The 16,479-nt window shown below is 47.9% G+C and overlaps 1 protein-coding gene across 1 annotated transcript in view; it reads left to right on the forward strand.

Annotated features, from left to right (window-relative positions):
* Window positions 1-16,479, forward strand: part of TOP2B (DNA topoisomerase II beta) — a 163,833-nt gene that overhangs the window by 71,563 nt on the left and 75,791 nt on the right. The window contains exons 14-22 of the mRNA XM_075315280.1: window positions 4,243-4,353; window positions 4,440-4,545; window positions 5,340-5,449; window positions 6,001-6,093; window positions 6,178-6,292; window positions 6,820-6,941; window positions 7,032-7,180; window positions 7,819-8,050; window positions 8,764-8,898. Coding sequence (XP_075171395.1) covers window positions 4,243-4,353; window positions 4,440-4,545; window positions 5,340-5,449; window positions 6,001-6,093; window positions 6,178-6,292; window positions 6,820-6,941; window positions 7,032-7,180; window positions 7,819-8,050; window positions 8,764-8,898 — 1,173 coding nt within the window. The remainder of the gene's footprint in view (window positions 1-4,242; window positions 4,354-4,439; window positions 4,546-5,339; window positions 5,450-6,000; window positions 6,094-6,177; window positions 6,293-6,819; window positions 6,942-7,031; window positions 7,181-7,818; window positions 8,051-8,763; window positions 8,899-16,479) is intronic.

Raw genomic sequence — 16,479 nt, forward strand, 5'->3', positions numbered from 1 at the left:
CGGAGCGGTCCCGGACAAGTGCTGGGTTACACGTCACACTGACACGCGTTACCCCTTTCCATCTGAAGTCGTTAAGAGTTGGGCTCGCTCTCCCAAGATGGATCCTCCAGTCTCCAAATTGGCTGCTAGGTCCGTGGTGTCTGTTGCAAATGGCTCATCCCTGAAGGATGCCACTGACAGACAGATAGAGCTCTTAGCGAAGTCCATCTATGAGGCCACGGGCACGTCTTACGCCCCAGCCTTTGCAGCCGTGTGGGCTCTCCAAGCAATCTAGGCTTGTCTGAAGGAGTTTAATGCGGTCACATGGAATTTTGCTCCGCATGTTCCGTCTTTGACTCTCGGGCATCAGCCTTTTCGTCCTGCGCCACGAACGCCGTCCTGGACTCCACTAGCCGCACGGCTGTAGCATATGCTAACTCCGTGGCAGTTCGCAGGGCCATGTGGCTGTGCGAATGGGAACCAGACTCGGCTTTAAAAAGGTTCTTAACTGGTTTGCCTTTTTTCTGGCGACCGTTTATTTGGCGAACGATTGGATGATATTAATAAGGAATCTAAGGGAAAGGTCTCCTCCTTACCCCAGTCCAAACCTAAGAGACCTCAGCAAAGAAAAATCCAATCGAGGTTTCGGTCCTTTCGTCCCTCCGCCAAGCCACATTCTTCTTCGTCCAACAGGCCGGAGAAAGGCCAGAGGAACTCATATGCGAGGCGGCCCACGTCACGACCCCAAAAGGCCGCAGGGGGCACTGCCTCCAAAACGGCCTCCTCATGGCTCTCGGCCTACTCTAGCCGCATCCCCGGTCGTTGGCAGGCTCTCCCGCTTTGTCGGCGCCTGGTGGCCACAAGTTCAAGACCGATGGGTGAGAGACAGTCTGTCTCATGGTTACAGGATAGAGTTCGGTTCTCGTCCTGCGGCTCGTTTCTTCACCTCTGGGCCCCTTCTCAGATGGCGTGTCAACAAAGCCTTGCCGTCGCTCTGGCGACTCTCCAGGGACAAACAGCTTTCTCTGCAAGCGGGGGTGCAATCACTTCTTCGGAGTCAGTCACACCCCTTAAGACGCCTCATGCACTTCCTGGGGAAGATGGTTGCAGCTATGGAGGCAGTGCCATTCGCGAACCAAGGCGGCACTCGCAGTCGTCAAGCCTTCCAGGAAATCTGGCGGATTCTGCAGTGGGTGGAAACCACAGGCTCCACCATCTCCGCAGTTCACATCCCGGGCGTAGAAAACTGGGAAGCAGTTTCTTTTCACTCATCAGGGCATGGACGCGGGGGAATGGTCTCTGCACCCAGAAGTGCTTCGAGAGATCCATCGCCCCTAAGGAACGCAGGACGTCGATCTCTCAAGGTCCCGGCCTTCATGGCACGGTCTCAGGATCACAGACCTCTGGCAGCGGACGCTTTAGTCCAGGATTGGTCGCAGTTTCGACTGTCTTATGTGTTTCCCCCTCTGGTGATGCTGCCCAGGGTACTACGCAGGATCAGGTTCGACTGCCGTCGCACCATTCTCGTCGCTCCAGTCTGGCCGAGACTGTCGTGGTATCCGGATCTGTGGCATCTCACGGTGGGTCAACCGTGGGCACTTCCAGACCGCCCAGACTTGCTGTCACAAGGCCCTGTTTTTCCATCTGAATTCCGTGGCCCTCAACTTGACTAGGTGGCCATTGGTCCCTGACTCCTAGAGTCTTCAGGGTTATCTCAGGATGTCATGGCCACCACGAGACAAGCCAGGAAGCCAACGTCCGCCAAGATCTATTACAGGTCTTGGCAAGTCTTTCTATCCTGGTGCGCTGATAACGGCTTTCCTCCATGGCTGTTTGCCTTACCCACACTCCTTTCATTCCTACAATTTGGAATGGACAAGGCTTTGTCCCTCGACTCTCTCTCTAGGGCCAAGTATCCACGCTCTTCGTGTTTTTTCTTTCAAAAGCGTCTAGCCAGGCTTCCGCAGGTCCGCACGTTCCTGCAGGGGGTCTGCCACATGGTCCCACCTTGCAGACGTCCGTTGGAAGCCTGGGATCTTAGCAGAGTCCTGACGGCTCTTCAAAAGCCGCCTTTTGAGCTGCTGCGGGATGTCTCTCTCTCCCGTCTTTCGCAGAAGGTGGCCTTCCTGGTGACAGTCACATCTCTTCAGAGAGTGTCTGAGCTTGCAGCGCTGTCATGCAAGGCTCCCTTCCTGGTTTTCCACCAGGATAGGGTGGTTCTTCGTCCTGTCCCAGAATTTCTCTCTAAGGTGGTATCTCCTTTTCATCTAAATCAGGATATCTCCTTGCCTTCCTGTTGCCCTAATCCAATTCACCAGTGTGAAAAGGTTTTGCACTCTTTGGATCTAGTGAGAGCACTCCGGTTCTACGTGTCTCGCACGGCGCCCCTGCGCCGTTCAGATGCGCTTTTTGTCCTTGTCGCTGGCCAGCGTATGGACTCTCAGGCCTCCAAGTCGACCTCGGCTCGGTGGATCAAGGAACCGATTCTCGAGGCCTACCGTTCTTCGGGCCTTCCGCTCCCTTCAGGGCTGAAAGGCCATTCTACCAGAACTGTAGGTGCGTCCTGGGCATTGCGGCACCGGGCAACGGTTCAGCAGGTGTGTCAGGCAGCTACGTGATCTAGTCTGCACACTTTCACGAAGCACTATCAAGTGCATACCTATGCTTCGGCAGACGCCAGTCTAGGTAGGCGAGTCCTTCAGACGGCGGTTGTCCACCTGTAAGAGGGGGCCGTTTTCGGCTCTTCTTATTGAGGTATTCTTTTACCCACCCAGGGACTGCTCTTGGACGTCCCAATTGTCTGGGTCTCCCAATGGAGCGACAAAGAAGAAGGGAATTTTGTTTACTTACCGTAAATTCCTTTTCTTCTAGCTCCTATTGGGAGACCCAGCACCCACCCCTGTGCCCTTTGGGCTGGTTGTTCTTTTGGGGTTATGGTCTTCAGTTCTCCGAACATCCTTCGGATTGAATTTACCCTAGACCAATTTATAAGTTTCCTCCTTCCTGCTTTTGCACCAAAACTGAGGAGCCCGTGGTCCACGGGAGGGTTTATAGGCAGAGGGGAGGGGGTTACACTTTTTAAAGTGTAATACTTTGTGTGGCCTCCGGAGGCAGAAGCTATACACCCAATTGTCTGGGTCTCCCAATAGGAGCTAGAAGAAAAGGAATTTACGGTAAGTAAACAAAATTCCCTTCTTTGTTTGGGTTTGGTTTATTTGTCCAATTACTTTTGACCTCCTAAAATGTGGAGTGTTTATAAAGAAATGTGTACAATTCCTACAATTTCTATCAGATATTTTTGTTCAAACCTTCAAATTAAACGTTACAATCTGCACTTGAATTCTGTTGTAGAGGTTTCAATTCAAATCTAATGTGGTGGCATGCAGAGCCCAACTCGCGAAAATTGTGTCACTGTCCAAATATTTCTGGACCTAACTGTATATTGAGAAACAATGTTTCTCTCAAAAACCTTATGTTGACAATACTGCCTGTGAGAGGCGCTATTGCGGACCGCTGTTCCCCGCTCCATGACTTTGGGGATCAGGTGACGTCACGTCAAGTTCCTTATCACATGACATCACCGCGGTCGGCCACAGTCTTCCTGAGTCACTGGGCTGTGGGCGGTGTTTCACCGCTTATCACAGCCCAGTGTGTCTCCTGCTTACAGCGCTCTGCTGTGAGGGAGCTGATAGGCTGTGACGAGTGGTGAAACACCGCCCACAGCCCATGACTCACGGACACTGTGGCTGGCTGTGGTGTAACAGGAACTTGACGTGACGTCACCGGATCCCCGAGGTCACGGAGCTCGGGGTCACGGACCGGGGAACACCAGTCCGCAATCGCGCCTCTCACAGGCACTATTGCCAACATAAGGTATTTGAGAGAAACATTGTTTCTCAATATAGTATCGATCTAGAAAATAAAAAATATGGGTGAACCACCCTTTTTAAATAATATATATATAGGGCACTGGATCACCTCAGGGCATACCGACCAAGCACACATCTACAGGATTCCAAAAAGTAAAATACACATCATATAATAATCTGAAATATCCATTTATGTAATGTCTTGTCACTGGATGTATATTTATCATTATTTCCATATCTGTAGACAGTGTCGTAGTTTCTCATGGAAATTACAACAATGTTGAACATCTTCTTTCAATCTTAACTAAGTTACTATGTATATTGGTAGCAGTTATCGTTACTTACTCTGGTACAATGCAACCTGGTCCATAGTTTTTTTTTTGTCTTTGTACAGGATCAAGATGGCTCTCATATTAAAGGTTTATTAATTAACTTTTTCCACCATAACTGGCCGTCGCTGTTGAAACACAATTTTCTAGAGGAATTTATCACCCCAATTGTTAAGGTACGTAATAACAGTGTCTATTCCGCCTTAGTAGTGAGGTGTCTTGTTGGGACACATTTAATACGTGAATCTCTTTGCTTTGAAAGGCAACGAAAAATAAGCAGGAGTTGTCATTCTACAGTATTCCTGAGTTTGATGAATGGAAAAAGCAAATTGAAAACCAGAAACTTTGGAAGATAAAGTACTACAAAGGTGCGTTCTTCTTTTTGAAACCTAAAAGGTGGGAAAACAACTGTGTGACGTTCTTTGATTTTTCTCTTTACCAGAGCACTATTCAAACTGTAATTTAGTGACGTCAGGTTTACAAGAGACATAATACAATGACAAATCTTATGAAAGAAACAGAAAATATATAATTTGGAGGCACACATGATAGGAAACAAAATACAAACGACCAATAGAATTAACCATTCTTGTTATATGGATACTTGCCCAATACCTGCCATAAGTTTGCCTTAGCATCAGCAGTTGTCCCAGTCAGCTTGCAACATTGTCTTTCCACACCCAAATAAAGAGGAGGCAGGCGCTATACCTCCCCCATACAGGTCTGGTCCTCTGAGAAGTCAGCAGTGACTGCAGACTTCTGAATTCTGAGAGTGTGTAGTATGCACACTGTCAGAAGTGACCACTATTGCTGGTGAGAGCAAAGGACACGTAACCTCATGTATGGTATTTGCATGTGCTGACTAAATGGAATCGGCTTCTCTCCATGAATTTGTATTGAGAGACGTCTAGTCAGAATGTGGCTGGAATTTTGCAAGTCTCTTATGTGCCATCATGTGACCGCCTGCCCCGGCTGGTGAATCCTGACATCGTGAACACCGCACAATGTCAGGATTCAGAAATCTATCTATCAGATTACCGGACAACCGCCTTTAATTAGTGTATCTGCTAGTTGTAATTGGATAAAAGTTAGGGATGATCCAAGTGAAGAAACTGTTTGTAATGTTTTCAATGATATCTATATTATATTCTATGTTATGCAGGTTTGGGTACAAGTACTGCAAAGGAGGCCAAGGAGTATTTTGCAGACATGGACCGGCACAGAATTATTTTCCGATATGCTGGGCCAGAGGATGATGCTGCCATTACTCTGGTAAGAAACATAAGGCCATTACTTGTTACCCCACCATATTAGCTAGTGTATATAGTATATATTTGTTTTACTTTTATTATTTTATTTGCTGTCTGAACAGTCCTGATCTGTGTGATGGTCTGTGATGTGTTGGTGGTTTTCAGTACCCAGTAGGATCCATGTTTTCCTTCTGCCTTGCTTTATGACAAAGTGTACCAAGCACATCATTCTGAATACGCAGCAACACTGTGCCCTCCCCCCATTTGCAGAGGCTTAATTTTGGTGTTGTGTTATTGCGGTGGCAATAGACTGCTTGCTTAAGTCACTATGTCCACTTACATAGGGTCAATAATGCAAGAGACAAATGCCCATCAAAAAGTAGCCTCCAGCATCATCCACGACACGTGGCGTGGTAAGTTTCTTACCATGCTCTTTATATTGACATGCCAAAAAATGAGTTTCCTTTTTTGAGTTTCTGTTGCAGATGTGTAGCCTACATTCCCTTGTTGCCCTTTGTGTTTTCCACGCATTTCATAAGTTTCTTATTCAGTTATATGTCCTGAATCCCGCAGGCTTTTAGCAAAAAGAAAATTGATGACCGAAAAGAATGGCTCACAAATTTCATGGAGGATAGACGGCAGCGGCGATTGCATGGCCTGCCGGAGGTAAGGTGTATATATAGGAGAAAAGTAAAGTGGTTCTCTGGACAGTCTTTGCATTTTCTTATTTTATATTTTTGCCTTTTGCAGCAATTTTTATATGGTACAGCCACAAAGCACTTAAGTTTCAATGACTTCATTAATAAGGAGCTGATCTTGTTCTCCAACTCTGACAATGAGCGCTCAATTCCTTCTCTGGTTGATGGTAAGTAAAGCGCTAATACTGGTCTATGCAGAAATATCTTAAAATAAGTTCATTAGTGCCACTCAGGATCTACATATTTTTCTAACTTACCCATATCGGTACCAGCTTTATGTTTTGGGTTTTTGACTTTGTACAAATGTAGTCAAGAGAACCGTATTAGATAATAAAGAAAAAACTGTCCCACCCAACTGGTGGTCCCTATGGGTCTTGTCTTAATCCTTCTGCCGTCATGTGCACTACATTGACCGCTGCAGCCAATCACTGTCCTCATTTAAGCCAGCATAATCTCTGATCTGGAAATATTCTTCTATGGTAGTAATAAATGAATGCCCATATGTTTTCTATATGTAAGAAAGTATATAAAAAAGCCCTGATGGCTATTCATAGTACAGAACCTCAAAAAACCTGATGCACACCATTATAAGTTATTACAGTGTGTAAGGAGCAAGTAGTTTCTGTAAATAACCATAACTACAATGCCAAGTGTACACTGAGCCTAATAGTAACCTTTGCATTTTATTGACTAGGCCTGAAGCCTGGACAAAGAAAAGTGGTCTTCACATGTTTTAAAAGAAATGATAAACGGGAAGTCAAGGTCGCCCAGCTAGCCGGCTCTGTTGCTGAACAGTCTGCTTACCATCATGGGGAGGTAAGTGCCATTTATAATTTTGACAGACAATGCTGACTAATTTTAATTGTCAAATATCCCTCAGTTATGATAAATCTTCCCTTTTCACAGCAAGCCCTGATGATGACCATTGTGAACCTGGCACAGAACTTTGTAGGAAGTAACAATGTGAACGTTCTGCAGCCTATCGGCCAGTTTGGCACACGGTTACATGGTGGCAAAGACGCTGCCAGCCCTCGTTACATTTTCACTATGTTAAGGTGAGTTGGCTGAAACTTCTGTGCTTGAGGACCTTAAATTTTTCCAAACCACATCGATATAATGTTGAGAAACAAGGCTTCTCTTAAATACCTTGTGTTGCCAATAGTGCCTGTGAGCAGCGCAATTGCGGTCCACTTATCCCCGTCTCGTGACCCCCTGGGCTCCGTGACCTCTGGGATCTGGTGATGTCATGTCAACTTCCAGTTGACCTGACATCGCCGCAGCTGGTATCAGTCTTCCTGAGTCACGGGGCTGTGGGCGGTGTTTCACCGCTCATCACAGCCCGGCATCTCACTGCTCTCTCCTTCACTGCTGAGAGCCGCAAGCAGGAGCGATGCTGGGCTGTGACGCTGGGAGACCCCAGTGACTCAGGAAGACTGGGGCCGGCTGCGGTGATGTCAGGTCAACTGGAAGTTGACGTGACATAACCGGACATCAGAGGTCACAGAGCCCAGTGGCTCACAAGAAGGGGATGAGCGGACCGTAATAGCGCTGCTCACAGGCAATATTGGAAACACAAGGTATTTGAGAGAAGCCTTGTTTCTCAACATTATATTGATGTGGCTTGAAAAAATAAGTAATGAACCACTTCTTAGTGTTGATGAATGTTTGTAACATCTGCTTCGTTACTCTGTAGCCCACTGGCACGACTACTTTTTCCAAATGTGGATGACAATTTGCTTAAGTTCCTATATGATGATAACCAGAGAGTGGAGCCAGAGTGGTACATGCCCATTATTCCTATGGTTTTGATAAATGGTGCTGAAGGTATTGGCACTGGATGGGCCTGTAAACTACCAAATTATGACACAAGAGAGATTGTGAACAATGTCAAGAGAATGCTGGACGGCTTGGATCCTTACCCGCTGGTAAGCACATGTACAAAACGCTTTACAAAATGTAAACCACAACTAAAGTAAGTGCTAGTGACGTATCTATCTTTGTACTGATACGTACGATAGCCTTGGTCTTTTTAGTGTCTTTTTATTCCTCTGGATACCTATTTCACCCATTTCTATTTGCATCCCAAAGCCAAAAAAATAAAAAGAAAGCTCCCATTATCTACCATCACTAGGATGTGTAGGAGCATTTAAGAAGCAATTTGGCTATTTCTATGCACAGTGACACTCCCAGGCATCTGCAGAGCAACACCATTCCATACAAGTGAAAGGGTTGTTCAGAATTAGATCAACATGGCTGCTGTCCTCCAGAAACATTGCCATAGAGTTATGTCTGTTATTGCAGCTCCGCTTCACTGAAATGAATGCGGATAAGATACATGCCTCATAGAGCCAGTGGACCAAGGCCATGTTTATTTTTATTACATTTAGAGAAAGTTTATATTCAACTATTTTGTTGCAAAAAAATCTACATCTGAATGAGGTTGATTTGACAACAGATCTGTCAGGTCTGACGGGACCCTTAAGGTTTCCTTGTACCTTCAGCAGCATATCTGTTGACTGCAGCATATCATCTATGAAAGCAACAGATCAGGCATGTCTCATCTACCCTGACATCTGCTAAAGGACTGATGTAAGCTATTGTTTGTTTTTGTTTTTATATTTTATTTTTGCCCTTGCAGCTCCCCAACTACAAAAATTTCAAAGGTACGATCCAGGAACTGGGCCAGAACCAGTACGCTGTGAGCGGGGAGATCTTTGTTCTTGATCGGAATACAGTTGAAATTACAGAACTCCCAGTCAGAACTTGGACTCAGGTTAGTGGACATCTATGTTCAATAGTTTCATTTGGATAGGTGAGGAATTGCATCGTAAAGAGGACATTTCATCATTTGTCACCTTTTAAATTGTCTGTATCCTGATATGGGCTGAAGAACTGATTAACCACAAAAATCTTTACTTATAATGTTAGAGGCCTCAATAGTCCGAGGAGAAGGTTTCAGACATGGAAAGACATAAAAAATTCATATGCCGACATCGTTTGCTTACAGGAAATCAAATTTGCTAGAGAGAATCATCCTACCTTTTCAAACAAAAATTTCCTTAATTCTTTCTTTCTTTGTCGCTCCATTGGGAGACCCAGACAATTGGGTGTATAGCTACTGCCTCCGGAGGCCACACAAAGTATTACACTTTAAAAAGTGTAACCCCTCCCCTCTGCCTATACACCCTCCCGTGCATCACGGGCCCATCAGTTTTATGCTTTGTGTTGAAGGAGGCACACATTCACGCAAGCTCCACATTTTAGTCAGCAGCAGCTGCTGATTGTATCGGATGGAAGAAAAGAGGGCCCCCACAGGGCCCCCGGCATGCTCCCTTCTCACCCCACTGAGTCGGCAGTGCTGTTAAGGTTGAGGTACCCATTGCGGGTACAGAGGCTGGAGCCACATGCCGTTTTCCTTCCCCATCCCTTAGAGGCTCTGGGAGAAGTGGGATCCTAACCGGTCACCATTCACTGGAACCGGGCTCCCTCCGCAGCCCCTGGGGGAATCTGACGGACAGGAGACTGGATATCATCAGGGACAGGGCCCTGCATCTATAAGGTACTCTGTGTCCCCTTGGGGACGCTGCAGGGAGCGCCTGTGTTACAGACGCTGCAGCGGCTGCTGTGTGTTTGTGAGGCCGGGACTACCGCGCCGACCGCACCTGTTTGTCGGCCGCGTTATTAAATTTAGTCCCCGGCTTCTGCGGCCTAGTACCATAACTCCCGCCCCCGGGCCTGCCAGTCAGGGGTAAGGGCGGGACGGCCGACTGGACGTCGGCAGTGAGGGCTGGAGCATACTTTGGTGTCCTCCTCCCCCCTCACTGAGCACTGTGGGGCACCAGATTCCCGCACTTTATTAGGCACGCCCACGGCTCCCTCCTCCCCTGAGAACGCTGGCAGCCATTGTTATAATCACTTCTGCCGGTGGAGGATTTCAGAACGAGCTCTGCAGCTCTGGGAGGCCCAGGCAGGGAATCTGGTGGACACACAACCGCTTTGGGCGGTCGGTAAGCCACACCGGTTACCAGGTGCTGGCCCCCCTGGGGTGCCGAAGTGTATATATATATATATTGTATACATTTTCTCTGTTCGGCCGCATTATTTGCTTTTGGCTATATACCCTCACTGATCACTCTAAGAGGAGACAACAGCATGTCGTCCGCAAAGAGCAAGGGTGCCAAGACACAGGCTTATTTTGCAACCTGTACCTCTTGTGCGGCTATGTTACCTGCAGGTTCCACCTACCCTCATTGTGTGCAATGCTCGGCCCCTGTGGCACTCACTCAGCCGGAGCCTCGGGCACTGGTGGGACCCTCGGCTCAGGTAGAACCGCCGGCTTCCACTGTCCAGGTGGCAGGGACAGAGTTTGCAGTTTTGGCTGAGAAACTCTCTGAGTCGCTTTCACAATCCATGGCTCAGTCTATGGACAGATGGTCTGCTAAGATACTAGAAGCCTTGCAGTCCAGCCCGGTAACACAGGCCCAGGGCACTGTGAGTTCATCGCCCCCAGGCCCCTCTCGGTCGGCGCAGCAAAGTGCTCCTGGGGTGACACCTAGGTCCCACGGTGAGGACTCCGACACGGACCGCAGTCCCAGACTGGCTAAGCGGGCTCGCTGGGAACCTTCCCCGACTTCATCACGCTGTTCGGGGTCTCAGCATGAGGACTCTCTGGAGGATGAAGCGGAGGTCGCAGCTCAGGGCTCTGATCCTGACGTTGCTCTCAATCTTGATACACCTGAAGGGGACGCCATAGTAAATGACCTTATAGCGTCCATCAACCAGGTGCTAGATCTTTCTCCCCCAACTCCACCTATAGAGGAGTCGGCTTCGCAGCAGGAGAAACACCAGTTTAGGTTTCCCAAACGTACACGGAGTGCGTTTTTCGATCACTCTAACTTCAGAGAGGCTGTCCAGAAGCACAGAGCATTTCCGGACAAGCGCTTTACTAAGCGCCTTAATGACACACGTTACCCCTTCCCCCCTGACGTAGTTAAGGGTTGGGCTCAGTGTCCCAAGGTGGATCCCCCAGTCTCCAGACTGGCGGCTAGATCAGTAGTATCAGTGGCAGATGGTTCATCGCTCAAGGATGCCACTGACAGGCAAATAGAGCTCATGATGAAATCCATCTATGAAGCCATAGGCGCGTCTTTTGCTCCGGCATTCGCAGCCGTGTGGGCACTCCAAGCTATCTCAGCTTGTCTGTCTGAGATTAATGCGGTCACACGTACCTCTGCTCCGCAGGTTGTGTCTTTGACTTCTCAGGCGTCGGCCTTTTCGTCCTACGCCATGAATGCTGTCCTGGACTCTGCGAGCCGTACAGCGGTAGCATCCGCCAATTCGGTGGCAGTCCGCAGGGCCATGTGGCTACGCGAATGGAAGGCAGACTCTGCTTCCAAGAAGTTCTTAACCGGTTTGCCATTTTCTGGCGACCGTTTGTTTGGCGAGCAATTGGACGAAATTATTAAACAATCCAAGGGAAAGGACTCGTCCTTACCCCAGTCCAAACCAAACAGACCTCAGCAACGAAAGATACAACCGAGGTTTCGGTCCTTTCGGCCCTCAGCCAGGTCCCATTCCTCCACGTCCAACAGGTCAGAGAAGGGACAGAGGAACTCTTCTGCATGGCGGTCTAAGTCACGTCCTAAAAAGACCGCCGGAGGAACCGCCCCCAAAGCGGCCTCCTCATGACTTTCGGCCTCCCCAAACCGCATCCTCGGTCGGTGGCAGGCTCTCCCGCTTTTGCGACGCCTGGTGGTCACATGTTCAAGACCGATGGGTGAGAGACATTCTGTCTCACGGTTACAGGATAGAGCTCAGTTCTCGTCCTCCGACTCGTTTCTTCAGAACATCTCTGCCCCCCGAGCGAGCCGATGCACTTTTTCAGGCGGTGAACACTCTGAAGGCAGAGGGAGTTGTGATCCCCGTTCCCCTTCAAGAACGTGGTCGCGGTTTTTACTCCAACTTGTTCGTGGTGCCAAAAAAGGACGGATCATTCCGTCCCGTTCTGGACCTCAAACTGCTCAACAGACACGTGAGAACCAGACGGTTCCGGATGGAATCTCTCCGCTCTGTCATCGCCTCGATGTCCCAAGGAGACTTCCTAGCATCAATCGACATCAGGGATGCTTATCTCCATGTGCCGATTGCACCAGAGCATCAACGCTTCCTGCGTTTCGCCATCGGGGACGAACACCTTCAGTTCGTGGCACTGCCTTTCGGCCTGGCGACAGCCCCACGGGTCTTCACCAAGGTCATGGCATCAGTAGTGGCGGTCCTACACTCTCAGGGCCACTCGGTGATCCCTTACTTAGACGATCTCCTAGTCAAGGCACCCTCCCGGGTGGCATGTCAACACAGCCTGACCATTGCTCTGGAGACTCTCCAGAGGTTCGGGTGGATCATCAATTTCCCAAAGTCAAAATTGACACCGACCCAATCACTGACTTACCTCGGGATGGAGTTTCATACTCTCTCAGCGATATTGAAGCTTCCGCTGGACAAACAGCGTTCGCTGCAGACAGGGGTGCACTCTCTCCTTCGGGCCCAGTCACACCCCTTGAGGCGCCTCATGCACTTCCTAGGGAAGATGGTGGCAGCAATGGAGGCAGTTCCCTTTGCGCAGTTCCATCTGCGTCCACTTCAATGGGACATTCTCCGCAAATGGGACAGGAGGTCGACGTCCCTAGACAGGAACGTCTCTCTTTCTCTGGCAGCCAAAACCTCTCTTCAGTGGTGGCTTCTTCCCACTTCTTTGTCGAAGGGAAAATCCTTCCTGCCCCCATCCTGGGCTGTGGTCACGACGGACGCGAGTCTGTCAGGGTGGGGAGCGGTCTTCCTCCACCACAGGGCTCAGGGAACCTGGACTCCGACAGAGTCCTCCCTTCAGATCAATGTTCTGGAGATAAGGGCAGTGTATCTAGCCCTAAAAGCGTTCCAGCGGTGGCTGGAGGGCAGGCAGATCCGAATACAGTCGGACAACGCCACGGCGGTCGCGTACATCAACCACCAGGGCGGCACACGCAGTCGTCAAGCCTTCCAAGAAGTTCGGCGGATTCTGCTGTGGGCGGAAGCCACAGCCTCCACCATCTCCGCAGTTCACATCCCGGGCGTAGAAAACTGGGAAGCAGACTTTCTCAGTCGCCGGGGCATGGACGCAGGGGAATGGTCTCTTCACCCGGACGTGTTTCAAGAGATCTGTTGCCGCTGGGGAACGCCGGACGTCGACCTCATGGCGTCTCGGCACAACAACAAAGTCCCGGCATTCATGGCACGGTCTCAAGATCACAGAGCGCTGGCGGCGGCGGACGCATTAGTTCAGGACTGGTCGCAGTTTCGACTGCCTTATGTATTTCCTCCTCTGGCACTGCTGCCCAGAGTGTTACGCAAGATCAGGTCCGACTGCCGCCGCGCCATCCTCGTCGCTCCAGACTGGCCGAGGAGGTCGTGGTACCCGGATCTGTGGCACCTCACGGTGGGTCAACCGTGGGCACTCCCAGACCGACCAGACTTGCTGTCTCAAGGGCCATTTTTCCATCTGAATTCTGCGGCCCTCAACCTGACTGTGTGGCCATTGAGTCCTGGCTCCTAGCGTCATCAGGGTTATCTCTATCACGCTTTTCGCAGAAGGTGGCCTTCCTAGTGGCAGTCACATCACTTCGGAGAGTGTCTGAGCTAGCAGCGCTGTCATGCAAAGCCCCCTTCCTGGTGTTTCACCAGGATAAGGTGGTTCTGCGTCCGGTCCCGGAACTTCTACCTAAGGTGGTATCCCCTTTTCATCTCAATCAGGATATCTCCTTACCTTCTTTTTGCCCTCATCCAGTTCACCAATGTGAAAAGGATTTGCACTTGTTAGATCTCGTGAGAGCACTCCGGCTCTACATTTCGCGCACGGCGCCCCTGCGCCGTTCTGATGCGCTCTTTGTTCTTGTCGCTGGCCAGCGTAAGGGGTCGCAGGCTTCCAAGTCAACCTTGACTCGGTGGATCAAGGAACTGATTCTTGAAGCCTACCGTTCTTCTGGGCTTCCGATTCCTTTAGGGCTGAAAGCCCATTCTACCAGAGCCGTAGGTGCATCCTGGGCATTGCGGCACCAGGCTACGGCTCAGCAGGTGTGTCAGGCGGCTACCTGGTCGAGTCTGCACACTTTCACGAAACACTATCAGGTGCATGCATATGCTTCGGCAGATGCCAGCCTAGGTAGGCGAGTCCTTCAGGCGGCGGTTGCCGACCTGTAAGAGGGGGCCGTTTTCGGCTCTTTTTATCGAGGTATTCTTTTACCCACCCAGGGACTGCTTTTGGACATCCCAATTGTCTGGGTCTCCCAATGGAGCGACAAAGAAGAAGGGAATTTTGTTTACTTACCGTAAATTCCTTTTCTTCTAGCTCCTATTGGGAGACCCAGCACCCGCCCCTGTTCCCTTCGGGCTGTTGTTCTTTTGTGTACACATGTTGTTCATGTTGAATTGTTCCTTTGGTTCATGGTTTCAGTTCTCCGAACATCCTTCGGATTGAATTACCTTAGACCAATTTATAAGTTTCCTCCTTCCTGCTTTGGCACCAAAACTGATGGGCCCGTGATGCACGGGAGGGTGTATAGGCAGAGGGGAGGGGTTACACTTTTTAAAGTGTAATACTTTGTGTGGCCTCCGGAGGCAGTAGCTATACACCCAATTGTCTGGGTCTCCCAATAGGAGCTAGAAGAAAAGGAATTTACGGTAAGTAAACAAAATTCCCTTCTTGCCTTGAATGAGAAGAAGAAGGCTGGAGTTTGTTCTTTGATAAAAAAACAATGTCTCTTTTCAACTTATTAACGAAGCTTATGGTGATCAAGGTAGAATTCACATTTTGGCTTGCAAAATCAATAATAGCCCATGCACAATTGTCAGCATTCATGCCCCCAATTTTGACCAAATTGGATTCCTGAACAGGGTAATTTCCATTCTAAATAATATTAAAATCTGAAACATTTTCTTTCTAGGGGACTTTATTCTGGTCCCAGATCTCATATTGGATTCTACGGCCCAAAACAGTGTTTGCTCTCTTTCCCTTAAAAAATGGTTATCAAACAATGAACTTCTAGATACTTTCAGAAGTTTAAACGCCTCATCATGGGAATTCACTTTTTATTCTAATACCTACAATACCTTTTCAAGAATAGACTTCATCTTAACGACTTCTTTCTCTATTTCTAAATTTAAAAAGGTTATCATCCCATAGAAAACATTTTCTGACCACTCTCCAGTACTGGGTGAGATTATATTAAATTCGCAGGCTCAAAGACATCTCTTGTGGAAATGTAGTTCATTACTAATAAATTCCCCAATTTACAAGCCACAATTAGAGAAAATAATTACTAATTACTTTATAGAAAACATCGATGATTTGATTTGTCCTACAATAATGTGGAATGCCCATAAAGCGGTAGTGAGAGGGGAGTTAATGGGTATTTCAGCACATCTCGAAAAAATCAAGAGAGAAAAAATTGTACAACTCCAAAATAAGATCAACAATGTTGAAAGAATGCAACAGGATCTTAGCTCTCCATCAATAGATCTTCATAGAGAGTTATTAGATCTGAGGTCCCAATTAAGATTAATCTTGTTGGAAGACTACGATAGATTCAATTTGTACTGGAAAAGAACATTTTATTCTTCAGTTAATAAGCCCTCAAAATTAATGGCCCAAAGAGTTAAGAATTTGAGAATTCGTAAAAGAATTACGTCAATTAAAATGCCCAATGGTAATATGACTTATCATCCCAAGGAAATAGTTGATACTTTTGCCAAATTTTATGAAAATCTCTATAATCTTAAAAATGATTCTCATAATCCCCACCCTACCACAACTCTAATTAATGAATTCCTATCCAAATACTTACCAAGTATTTTATCAGACGATCTAAATAACCTAAATATCCCCTTTTCAGAATCAGACGTTCGTAATGCTATTAACTTGTTAAAATTACGAAAATCCCCTGGCCCTGATGGATATACAAATGTATATTATAAATTATTTTTCCCCCTCTTGATCTCACATCTGACCAAGACATTTAATAAAATTTCTTCATCAGGCCATATCCCTCAAGAAATGCTGCAAGTGACAATCTCATTAATCCCTAAGCCAGGTGGAGGTAGTGCATTAGTTGGTAATTATAGACCCATATCCCTAATCAATACAGACACAAAAATATGCTCTAAATTACCGTATTTTTCGGACTATAAGACGCACCGGACTATAAGACGCACCCTGGTTTTAGAGGAAAATAAAACTTTAAGCAAAAAAATGTGGTCATGACGCACTGTTATGGGGTGAGGATCTGCTGCTGACACTATTATGGGGATAATGTCCCCAAATTCT

This window comes from Anomaloglossus baeobatrachus, chromosome 6 (genome assembly GCF_048569485.1).
Source record: "Anomaloglossus baeobatrachus isolate aAnoBae1 chromosome 6, aAnoBae1.hap1, whole genome shotgun sequence".
Classification (NCBI taxonomy): Eukaryota; Metazoa; Chordata; class Amphibia; order Anura; family Aromobatidae; genus Anomaloglossus; species Anomaloglossus baeobatrachus.